Below are 12,857 nucleotides of genomic sequence, written 5' to 3' on the forward strand. Positions count from 1 at the left end.
TAGGATTAGATAAACAGAAAGCTTAACATACTGGCAATCAAATTACTTCTGAAAGCCAGGGGAAGAAAGATGCATAATGCGTCCCACTATAACAGAACTGAGCTATAATAGAACAGATAACCAAAAGCAAACATAGACCAGTGTTCACTGAAGGATAGCACTAGCTTTGCTACAGAAAGCTTAGTCGCCCGCGACAAAACTCCCTGTTCGTGGGCGACTAATCTCCCCGGATTGACATCCCACCGGCGAAAATGTATATCGCTGGTGGGATGGCAAACGCGGCGGCGCGATTTCAGTGAAATCGCGTAAGTTGCCTTGGAGAGGAAACTTGCGCGATTTCAGTGAAGTCGCGCCGCCGCGTATACCTTCCCACCAACAATTTACATTTTCACCGGTGGGATGGCATTTCAGGGAGATTAGTCGCCTGAGACACAGGAGATTTGTCGCGGGCGACTAATCTCCCCGTGTGCCAGAGCCCTTAAACACTGAGTGGGGGAAAAGCCTGAAAGTCAGATAGGGTGATGTTGCAGATTTATGTTTATTTAATGTTATGGATACTACTGGAATAACAGTAGGGTGACTGATAAGGCAATGCTTTCAAGAGGGAACCTGACCAAACACTGACTACAAAGGAGGGTGTAAAGAAACAAATTACAATTAAATCAAAGCAAAACACAAAAGTCTAACTATGCAATCTCTCTCTTTGCCTTCACAGTCTTTAACAAATCTCTCATATCCCTATAGTAACACACTATTATGGCTCTGGCACACGAGGAGATTAGTCGCCCGCGAACAGGGAGATTGGTCGCGGGCGACTAATCTCCCCGAATTGCCATCCCACCGGCGAAAATGTAAGTCGCCGGTGGGATGGCACACACTGCGCAGGCGATTTCGGCAAATCAGCAAAGTTGCCTCGCGAGGCATTTTCGTCGATTTGCTGAAATCGCGCCGCCGCATGTGCCATCCCACCGGCGACTTACATTTTCGCCGGTGGGATGGCAACTGATGGCAATTTGGGGAGATTAGTCGCCCGCGAACAGGAAGATTTGTCGGGGCCTAATCTCCCCGTGTGCCAGAGCCCTTATAAAACATTAAGCACATTCAAATTATTTCCACAGTTTTCTGAAGAGAACAGAAGAGCTGTACCTGCTGAAATCCATTCTGACCCAGAGATGGCTCAAGAGTAAACTTCAATTTGGTGTCCACTCCTGTAGGGGAGAGTTATTCTTTTAGAAAACTTTTTATTAAATACGTGAAATGTTACTAGACTAAGACAGAGCAGCATTATAAAAAGTGATGTCAAAAATGAATGAAATTACATTTAAAAAAAACCAAGAACAATAGAATAGGAAAATGACAAGACAACTTTTGCAAATAGTGGCTCAGAACTTGTTAGTGACCTGCAACTCCCAGAAGCCAACAATAAATGGCTGTAAGGTTGTGCTGGGAGATGTATATTAGACAAAAATGGGGGTTTAGCATTTCCAGATGTGAATTAGCCAAAGGTGAGGAAGTAGAGGATGCAGTTTACCATAGCAGTAGCAAATTATCATCAACTACACAAAGTAGGCACATTTTTTAAACATGAATGACATTTTGTCTGGGCTTTTATAATAGGCCTTTTATCCTACATCAGCCATCTATTCTGTGGCTCTGCTATTGATGAACTTCAACTTCCAGTGGTACCAACAACCTGTATTGTGAGTAATTATAGGATGTGCAACATAGGCAGGGTTACAGACTGTAAATCTCTGGCATTTAAACATGCAAAAACAGAATTAAAACAGCGGTTATATGGTCCATCAGACCGAAGACCTCATCAACAAGCAGATGAGCTCCCCGGTTTTGATGGGAAAATCAAACCTGCCTGATCTCTCTGGCCAATTTTAGGCCCAAGAAAAGATGCAGAATTGGTCTGAACGACCCAAATTGGCAGCTAAGGGCCCCACATCCTTAGACGTTTAGATCTCATTCCCAGCAGTTTTATTACAATAAGAAATGCACCTTCAGCTGTTACAGAATATAATGTAATTGTGTGACAGCTGAGGCCGGTCACCTCTTCACATGGGGGAACATGCTTTTTTGACATTATCAAATATCACATATCAGATGGTGGCCCGCTCAGTTGACCCTGAACAAAAACTGAAATCTCCAGCCATGGGTGCAGGCAGTTCTTTTTCAGTAAAGGCCGGAGGTCCAACACTTCATCTATTGGATAATTACAAGACAGCATATTTCTTCATGTGAGCAGGTGGCCTTCCAGCTGTGTGCCTGCACCTGGGCCAAAGCACATGGAAAGGATGTTTGGACCTGCATTTATTAGCAGGCTGAGATTAAGCCCTGTGTGGCCATAGCCTAAGGTTAAAGAGAGCTGTGGCTGACAGCAGGAGGAACAAAGCATATTATAAGAGCTACTCCTTTAACACAGCAAGACTGTTAAATTGACAATACCTTTGATATCACAAAGTATTAACCCCAGCCTGTATAATCCCTGTTGAAAATGGACAATAAGCATAACATTAACCCCAGACAAACCAGCAGCAGCGAGGCAGAAAGAGTTGAACAAAGAATAAACCCTATTCATGCCACTGATATCTTCATTTAGTTAAATGGACTGCTTCTGCTGGACTGCTCTAATTAAGAATATCAGAAAGGCAAAACAGGCAGGCATAATAGACTGCAGGAAACACCTAGCAGACCAGCACACACTGACAGCTCCTAACCCTGAGCATGGCCTGGGTCATGTGCCCCTTCTGCTGGCCATGTTAGCTTTCCCAAAGCTCAGCTAAAATTGTGTGTGTGTCAGATGGCTATTTAGTTGCTAATTGCAATTTAATAATTGCCGTCATCTCAAACAGACCCATCTCCAGTGTTATCTGTATCAATCTCCACATGGCATACAGTGGTATCACATTATGCCATGTGGAGATTGATACAGACAACACTGGGCATCATAGTTACATAGTTACATACATAGTTACATAGGGTTGAAAAAAGACCATTGTCCATCAAGTTCAACCCATCCGAGTAAACCCAGCACACAACCTATACTAACCAATCTATACACTCACATACATAAACTATATATATACAACCAGTAATACTAACTGTAGATATTAGTATCACAATAGCCTTGGATATTCTGCTTGTTCAAAAACTCATCCAGGCCCCTCTTAAAGGCATTAACAGAGTCTGCCATTACCACATCACTAGGAAGGGCATTCCACAGCCTCACTGCCCTCACCGTGAAAAACCACCTACGCTGCTTCAAATGGAAGCTCTGTTCCTCTAATCTATAGGGGTGACCTCTGGTGCGCTGATTGTTTTTATGGGAAAAAAGAACATCCCCCAACTGCCTATAATCCCCTCTAATGTACTTGTACAGAGTAATCATGTCCCCTCGCAAGCGCCTCTTTTCCAGAGAAAACAACCCCAACCTCGACAGTCTAACCTCATAGCTTAAATCTTCCATCCCCTTTACCAGTTTAGTTGCACGTCTCTGCACTCTCTCCAGCTCATTAATATCCTTCTTAAGGACTGGAGCCCAAAACTGCACTGCATACTCAAGGTGAGGCCTTACCAGGGACCTATAAAGCGGCAAAAATATGTTCTCATCCCTTGAGTCAATGCCCTTTTTTATACAAGACAGCACTTTATTTGCTGTAGTAGCCACAGAATGACACTGCCTGGAATTAGACAACTTGTGATCTACAAAAACCCCTAGATCCTTCTCCATTAAGGATGCCCCCAACACACTACCATTCAGTAGATAGTTTGCGTTTATATTATTCCTACCAAAGTGCATAACTTTGCACTTGTCAACATTGAACCTCATTTTCCAGTTTGCTGCCCAGTTTTCCAATTTTGTCAAATCGCTCTGCAAAGCGGCAGCATCCTGCATGGAACTTATAGTTTTGCACAATTTAGTGTCATCAGCAAAAATAGAAACAGTACTCTCTATGCCCCCCTCCAGGTCATTAATAAACAAGTTAAAAAGCAAAGGACCAAGGACTGACCCCTGCGGTACTCCACTAACCACACTGGCCCAATTAGAAAATGTTCCATTTACCACCACTCTTTGTACTCTATCCTTCAGCCAGTTTTCTATCCAATTACAAATATTATGTTCTAGGCCAATATTCCTCAATTTGATCATTAACCTTCTGTGAGGTACTGTATCAAATGCTTTAGCAAAATCTAAGTAGATGACATCAACTGCCATTCCAGCATCAAGGTTCCTGCTCACCTCCTCATAAAAGGCAACTAAATTAGTCTGGCAAGATCTGTTACGCATAAAACCATGCTGGCACAAACTAATAGTATTGTACTGCAATGTATTCAACTATCCTATCCCTTATTACCCCTTCCAGAAGCTTTCCTACTACTGATGTCAGACTAACAGGCCTATAGTTTTCAGGCTGAGAACGAGATCCCTTTTTAAATAACGGCACCACATTAGCAATCCGCCAGTCTCTCGGCACCATGCCAAACCTCAACGAATCCTGGAAAATTATGTGAAGAGGCTTGGCAATCACAGCGCTCAGCTCATTTAATACCCTGGGATGAATCCCATCCGGTCCTGGACCTTTGTTTACCTTTACATGTTCAAGCCTCTTTTGAATTTCCTCCTGAGTGACCCATGCGCCAGTAGCTAAATTACTAGCACTGTCTATATCTACTGTAGAATCTGATGAATGAGAAGCACAGGCAACAGTGTTTCACCTGGTTCCAGAGTGCAGAGCAAGCGGGGGGCAGTCCTCGAGATGCAGTTCCTCTTCTTCAGCACTTTGCTCAGGATGTTGCCCACTCCTGTATTCTTCCTTTTCAGGCACCTACCCCCGCTTCGGAGGGTGCAAGACAGTTTCTCCTGCCTCATCAGGGAGCACACAACTCACAACCTTAAGGCAATGGTACTACTGCTGATTCCTTTAAAATCTGGTATCCAGATTTAGTATGGTTTCCAAATGAAGCCCAGGCACACTAAGTTCTCCTCTGCAAAATCCACTGTCTATCAAGCCAGCTGCGACAGAGTCAGTAGGTGAGAGGATGGCTGCTAGAGAGCATCTGCACTGCAGAGGCAACCAAACAGCCTGCAAAAGCACCAACTGCCCCGCCTCCTTCCAATGATATCACCAGCCTGCACTGATCGCTCTACCCACATCCACACAGCAGTGGGAGACGTAGGGCTGTGCATTGTGTGAGGCTCCAGGGCCATTCACTATAAGACAGTTTCCAAGCAATGAAAATGATGTCAAACCTACGCTCAACCTCAGCAAACACAATGGCTTCATGTTTGAAAGAAACACTGGATATAAAAGCATAGATAAATTACATTTTATATATGCTTTTATATCCAGGTTGTGTATATGTGTGTATGTGTATATATATATATATATATGTATGTATGTATGTATGTATGTATGTATGTATGTATGTATGTATGTATGTATGTATGTATGTATATATTTATATACATATATATATATATATGCGCAACCATACACACATTTATTTTAATTATTAATTATATAGCGCCATCAATTTACACAGAGCTTAGAGGGGTACAAAAGACAGTACAGTTAACATGTACATATAAACAATTCACAAAAATGGTTTGCAGTAACATTGGATGAGGATTGGAGACACTAGGGGGAGGGCCCTGCTCGCAAGTGCTTATATACACACACACACACATTTCATTGTATTTATGGTTTATTTGATTTTAGTACAAATAGCACAAGGTGTATATATAGTTTATGTATGTGAGTGTATAGATTGGTTAGTATAGGTTGTGTGCTGGGTTTACTCGGATGGGTTGAACTTGATGGACAATGGTCTTTTTTCAACACTATGTAACTAAGGTTCATTCTACACTAATTTTGGAACAGGATATGTATATTACTGTAGTAGGACAATGGTAAGGGCAGAACCTTATACCAAGCTTGAAATTGTTCTTTGTGCAGTGACTAAAAGTGGAACCAAACCATTCCATTAAAAATGGCGTTGAATAACATGTGAAAGTAGGACTGTACCAGATAACAGTACTGCACTTGACTAAAGCTGTATAATATTTAATAATATAAATATTAAATATAATATATATAAGATAATCCACACAACAGCACCACACTCCAAAGATTGCTACCATGTAGCTGCCTCTGTGCACGGAATACCATATAGATACCGAATCAAACCCAACCAGCACCAAGGGTCTTGTGGTTCAAATAAATATTAGTGTATTATAATTGCATGTACAACCGACGTTTCGGTCCCTTTTGGGACTTGAAAAAGGTCCCAAAAGGGACCGAAACATCGGTTGTACATGCCATTATAATACACTAATATTTATTTGAACCACAAGACCCTTGGTGCTGGTTGGGTTTGATCCGATTATAATATATTGATTATAATATATATATATATATATATATATATATATATATATATATATATATATATATATATATAAATAAAAGTCCACACGACAGCACCACACTCCGAAAGTTGCTGCAATGTAGCTGCCCCTGTGCACGGAATACCAAATAGATACCAAATCAAACACAACCAGCACCAAGGGTCTTGTGGTTCAAACAAATATTAGTGTATTATAATTGCATGTACAACCGACGTTTCGGTCCCTTTTGAGACCTTTTTGAAGGTACAATTACATACAACAACTGTGTTTAAATAGCCTTCTCCCATGAATCCAGGGAGTACCAGTGACATCATATGCACATTAACCCCTAGTGACCATTAACCCCCGATATCATGTAAGTATTAATAATCAATGCTTTCCTGATACAAAAAAAGTTTTCCACATTAAATACATTGCATTTAAGTATCACACCATAATCCAACGTGCAACAATGTTAAAAATATCTCCACTACTGTGGACAGTTTGAAAGTGCAACATTGTAAAAAAAATCCTCCATCTCTGCGAGTGATCTAAAGTGCAATTTTGTTAAAACATTATAAAAAATTCTCCATCTCTGTGAGTGATCTAAAGTGCAATATTTTTGTTAAAACGATTGAGTTTAAAAACAAATTGTAACCATACATTATCTCTCATGTCAAAAATCTGAGGCCTCCTATAATGTCAACCCATAAGTTTCCAAGTGTCAAAAAAAAGTTTCTTTGTATATCAAAATACATTACATATCACTGCTAATAAATATAAATATATATATACATTATAAGATACCAATATACATCCTTATAGGCATCACTTTTCTGTGGGAAAACAGTTCAATTGCAGCGTGGTATTTAGTCACAGCCTCATTGCACCCCCGCCTAATGATTTACAATTTAGTTGGGGTGCCAGTGCAGGATATACAGAAGTTAAATAGCAGAGTGACGGCACTCACAGGATTTAGTATAACAAAAATCAAAAATAACGAAAGTAGTAGTCTTCAAAGCATGAGGTTTATTAACCCTACGTTTCGGTTCTCTACTGACGAATATATATATATCTGAGCTTTAGAGGACTCTGCCTCCTCAGATATTTAGCAGACTTCCATTCCCTTTATTTTTTCTTATATTCCCTCTCCCTTGCCAATACCTGATTTGTCAGATGTCCAGGAAGGGAAAGTCATCAGAAAAGGCAAAACTTACAGATACAAAGTCCAGAACACACACACACATTGCCCAAACCAGGCAATGAAGTTCTACATAACACGGGGCCAGCACTCAGTACCAGTACTGTTTTGCCTTTCTGCGGTTCTTGATTAGAGGAAAAGCACAGCATTTATCCATGGGTCTACATTCTGCAATTACCTTACTGGGAGGTGTGGGATTAGCTATGATTGTTGTCCATTTTTTTGCAGTGATCTCACTGGCATGTCTAGGGTTAATGCTTTGCTCATTATCCATTTCAACAGCGATTTCACAGGCTTGTGAGTGAGTTTACCAGAGTGCTCCTTGTCCATTTTCTGCAGTTCTCTTACGCGGGTTAATGCTGTGCTTAATATCAATCTTCTACAGTAATTTTACTTGAATGTCTGAGGTTAAAGCAATGTTCATAATTCATTTTCCATAGTGACTTTACTGACACGTTTGGGGATAATGGCTGAAATATTCAGTGTGGCACATATTTTTGGACCCCAATTATTGGGTTTGTTTTAGGCTACATATTTTGTTGAGAAAGCCCTACAACGTAAGTGCCTATAGGATATGCCTCTGTATATACTGTACATTCAGTACCCATGCCTATGGAGCCTAGGATGTATACTGTACCTTGCTTACACATGCTAGAAGCAAAAGGCCCTGCCAATATTCAGAACATTTATGGAAGCCGTGTTACCAACTTCTTACTCTGGAGACAAAAGGTTTGCAGCAAAAGAAAAGATTTGCCTTTGCAGCACAAAAAGGTAAGTGCAAAGAAATCCCTGACAGATGCAGAGGCGATTAGCTTTCGTGGATAATGAACACAGCATTAACTCCCAACATGCCAGTAAAAATGCTGCACAACATAGAGGAGAACTGAATTAGCCTCACACACCAGTCAGATTATTGCAGAAAGCAGAGCCATGGATATCCTTACTTATAATTAAACACACAGCTCCATCCTCTAGTTAAAAACAGCATAAAGGCAGAACACGCAGGCATAATGTAATGCAGCAGACCCTAAGTCACTTGGGCATACTGACTGCTCCTGCCCCCTGAGCGTGGCCTTGTGTTATGTGAAACGTCACCATGAGGTCAGGGGCAGTGTGTATCTTACAGGCTGGTCTCTGTGCCTGTAAGGTTTACCCTTCTCCTCTCACAACAGCTTTCTTTCCCCTGCCCTGGACATCAAACAGAGATCATAGAGCAGAAGGGAGGAGAGAAAAACGGATAGGTAAGAAAGGCAATAGAAAAAAGAAGAAGTTTTCTAAAAGGCTGGGGAGAAAAAGCCCTCTAAAGCTTAGGGCCTAAGGCATCTGTCTCGGTTGCTTTCCTTTCAGCAGACCCCATTAGCTTTTTCAGGGCTCAGCCACAAATTTAGCACCAGATGGCAATTAAACACAGCTAAGCACCACTCCCTGTCATTTGTACCAGGCAAGGAAAGCCACAAACAGGCCAATCTCCAATTTTATATGTATCAATCTCCACACAGCATATAGTGATACATTGGGCACACTAGGTTCTTCCTATGGCTAACACCAGACAGGTAGGTAGTGCACAGGTGATAGGGTTTTACCTGGTTCCAGAGTGCAGAGCAAGCGGGGGGCAGTCCTCGAGATGCAGTTCCTCTTCTTCAGCACATTGCTCAAGATGTTGCCCACTCCTCCTGTACTCTGCCTTTTCAGGCACCTACCCCCGCTTCGGAGGGTGCAAGACAGTTTCTCCTGCCTCATCAGGGAACACTTTTACCCACACAACATGTAATTTTCTGCTTTCTTAAGGCAATGGTGCTACTGCCGATCCCTTTAATGTCTGGCATCCACCTTTAGTGTGGTTTCCAAATGAAGCCCGGACACACTCAGCATGTCAGTAGGTGAGAGGATGGCTGCTAGAGAGAGCATCTGCACTGCAGAGGCAACCAAACAAGCCTGCAGAAGCAACACTGCTCCGCCTCCTTCCAATGATATCACCACAGCCTGCACTGATCACTGATCACCACCCACATCCACACAGCAGTGGGAGACAAAGGGCTGTGTGAGGCTCAAGGGCCATTCACTATAAGAAACGGTTTCCTAGCAATAAAAGGATGTAAAACCTACGCTCAGCCCATGCAAGCACAACAGACTTCAAGTTATGGCTTCACATTTGGAAGAAACACTGGCTATAGAAGCATATATATAGCGTTGTTCCCTATACTTACAAAAAGCTTTGGTTAATTTGAACAGTGAATGCTCTTTATACAAATCTTGTAACTGTTCTTTGAGCAGTTAATAAGTGGGACCAAATTGTTAATTTACAGAAAAAAAGATTTGGGGGTGCAAAATGATTTTAATGACTTACCTGATACCCTGGACCAGTGCAGTTTCCTGCTACCTGAAGCAATGACTAGAATTAGGTAAGTGGTTAAAATCACAGGGGGATGCACAGACTGCCACTGACTTGGTGGGGGTTATTCACATTGCATAGGGTCAAGTTTAGGGTTTAGGAGCAGTCAGTGCAGGCACTGGCTTCTGTATTAGGTATTTCATTATGCCTGTCTGTTGTGCCTTTCTGCTGTTCTTGATTAGAGGATGAAGCAGTGCATTTGACTAAATGATCATATATAAATGGTTCTCTCATGTCTTACTGTCATGAATAGGGTTAATGCCATATTCATTATCCATTTTCAGCAATAATATAAGTATATGATTTATGCTGTGATCACTATCCTGTCCTGCAGCTGAGCTTTACCTCCGGTTTGTGGATGTTCCAACTTTTCTAATCAGTGTTTTAGGGCTTAGTGCTCATCAGTCAACTTCGCTCACTCCATCTCAGAAAACAAATTCTATATGGAATTTGGAATGGGCATTATTGTAGTGAAACAGATGTTGCTACAGCAAATTACTCCTCTGCCACTGGTTGTGTTCCTTCTTTATGCACATGTATGGTCAAACTTCACATTAATGCACTTCTTGGTGTATAGTACAAATTATGTCCATCTTTGCAAATACAGCAGGAATGTCCTGTGCACCCCATCTCATGCTAAACAACAATTTGCAATGTCCTTAGAGAGAGTAAAGGTGGCCATACACGCTAAGATCCACTCACTTGGTGAGGTACAGATGCTCGTCAGTTCGGGGACTGCAACAACGAGCTTATGCGGTCCCCGTTCCAACAAAAAAATCAAATCTGCCTGATCGAGATCTGCCCGATTTCAGGCCAGATATCAGTTGGGCAGGCCCGTCATTAGTACCCATACACAGGCCGATAAGCTGCCAAACCGGTCTAAAGGACCGACATCGGCAGCTAGAATCAGCCTGTGTATTGGCTAGCCATTGTTTGTGCCACAGACACAATATGTACTTTGTATCTATGTCCATTGTCCAATATTTGAATGTCAAACAGAGCTACTGAGTCAAAAGCCTAGTATTAGCAGTATAAAACTAGGAAGACTACTTTTAAGGATCACTAAAAATAGAAAATAAGAGTAAAATGAAAGTGAGATTAAACTGTCACAGCATAAATGACAACAAATGACAAAAAAGTGACAACAAATGATTTGACATTGAAAACACTGTTTACGCTCTGAATGTTGAAAAAATAAATAAATAAATTTTTTAAAAAAAAAATAGCAAATGAATACACCCAATATTGCTTCATAGATAATTGATGTGTGTATTGTGGGGTGTAGCGACTGATATCAGTAAAAGCCTTGGATATCGGCCTTCTTGTCGATCGGGCAGGTCTGAAAATTTTAATCGGGCCCCTTTGAAGGTACCCTAACATCATAAATGTTAATGCTGAATCATCAGATTCAGCGTAAGAATTCCTTTGTTTTTACCTGCAAATCAGACGTTTCAGCTTTTAACATTAGTAGAGTGGACAAATGATCTTTCCTACGACCAATGGTCGTGGGAAAGACTGTAATTGTAGTGTGTATTTCAGAGTGTGTATTTTAGACGACAACTCTCTGAATACATTTATAATCAACTATTTTTTGGGGTCTAAATCCCCCATTAAATGATGTGGATTGCAGGGGGAAAAAGTTGGGAAGGGAAAACTACATTTGAAAAAGATATCAGGGGCTTAAGTCCATTTTAATAAGGTACCGTAACTACGGTTTATACGGAGTTCAGTTTTTTCACCAAACCTTTTATAAGCAATTTACCCTAATCCAGTTAAATTATGGTATAGTTTAAACTGGTTGAAGGTACGTTAGGCCTGCATTAGGCTGCGCTAGATTTAAAGAAAGTTGGGGGGGGGGGGCAGCACCTAAGTGTCCCCTTCCTGCCCTCAACTTGCACGCACAAGTTAGGGAGCGAAGGGCCCTGTACTTACTGGGCTAACACAGGGCTGGACTGTGTCTCCTGACTCTGCTCTCTGCACTCCATGCACAGACAACAACTCTAGGGGATGGGAGTGCTCTTCCACTCCTCGGGCTTGTAAATAAGCCCTTATGTAGCAAAAGCCAGCTTATAACAGACCTGTTTTGGCTGAAAGAGAACTGACTTATGTTACATTAAATCAGAACCAGTTAGAATCAGGAATTCAGAAAGACAGAGAGACAAATACTGCTTTTAATTTCCAATTACTTTAAAATGATTGCTTTTCTTTTTTCTTTGATTACACAAAATGTTATCTTTTTGTTCACCTTCCTTTTTAAAGTGGAAAACTTGAGGAAGTACTTGTAGTATGCCATGCATAATGAAATGCAAACCAGAAGTTTCTGAAGCTATTAGAAAAATTCACCTGCAATTAAGGTGTATAATTGCAAGCATTTAAATTACAAATGTGCATAAAAATCAATTCTTGTAACTCTAAATCACACTGAGAGCTTTGTTTTCCACATGTAAAGTTGTCAGCTATAGCTTCTCCACTGTGAAGTTAGAGATAGCTTGTACTTTACTTGAGCCTACTCATTGAGGTAGATTTATTAAGATTCGAACACTCAGAGTGTATTTTCCCTGAATTTTTCATGTCTTGCGTGAAAAAATCTGAAATGGTTTCGCTCTGTTTACAACCGTTGGTACGAAAATTTTGTGACTTTCGAATCGCCAATACTATATTATCATGACTAATACGATTTTTTCGTAAGCATTTTCGTGATATTTGCGATCTTCAGAAATTTTCGTATCCAATTCGAATTTGTCCCATTTGGGGTTCAAACTCGCGTTTTCATGAATGTGCCCCAAAGTCTAGACAGGGTCACAGATTTCTGCAAGCATAAATGCAAGCAATCAAGTGCAACAAGGGGCAGAAAGGCATAATAAGGTTTA

At 41.1% G+C, this 12,857-nt stretch overlaps 1 protein-coding gene across 8 annotated transcripts in view; it reads right to left on the reverse strand.

Moving 5' to 3' along the window:
• tbc1d30 (TBC1 domain family member 30) overlaps positions 1-12,857 on the reverse strand; it is a 41,823-nt gene that overhangs the window by 14,981 nt on the left and 13,985 nt on the right. For 5 of the 8 annotated variants that reach the window (XM_012959192.3, XM_012959195.3, XM_018092142.2 and 2 more), the window contains one exon: positions 1,147-1,208. In XM_012959192.3, the coding sequence (XP_012814646.1) occupies positions 1,147-1,208 (62 nt within the window). Of the gene's footprint in view, positions 1-1,146; positions 1,209-4,722; positions 5,048-9,178; positions 9,545-12,857 lie in introns of those variants that run through there. The other 3 variants (XM_012959198.3, XM_018092145.2, XM_012959199.3) reach the window with 2 other exon arrangements.

This window comes from Xenopus tropicalis, chromosome 3, assembly GCF_000004195.4.
Source record: "Xenopus tropicalis strain Nigerian chromosome 3, UCB_Xtro_10.0, whole genome shotgun sequence".
Classification (NCBI taxonomy): Eukaryota; Metazoa; Chordata; class Amphibia; order Anura; family Pipidae; genus Xenopus; species Xenopus tropicalis.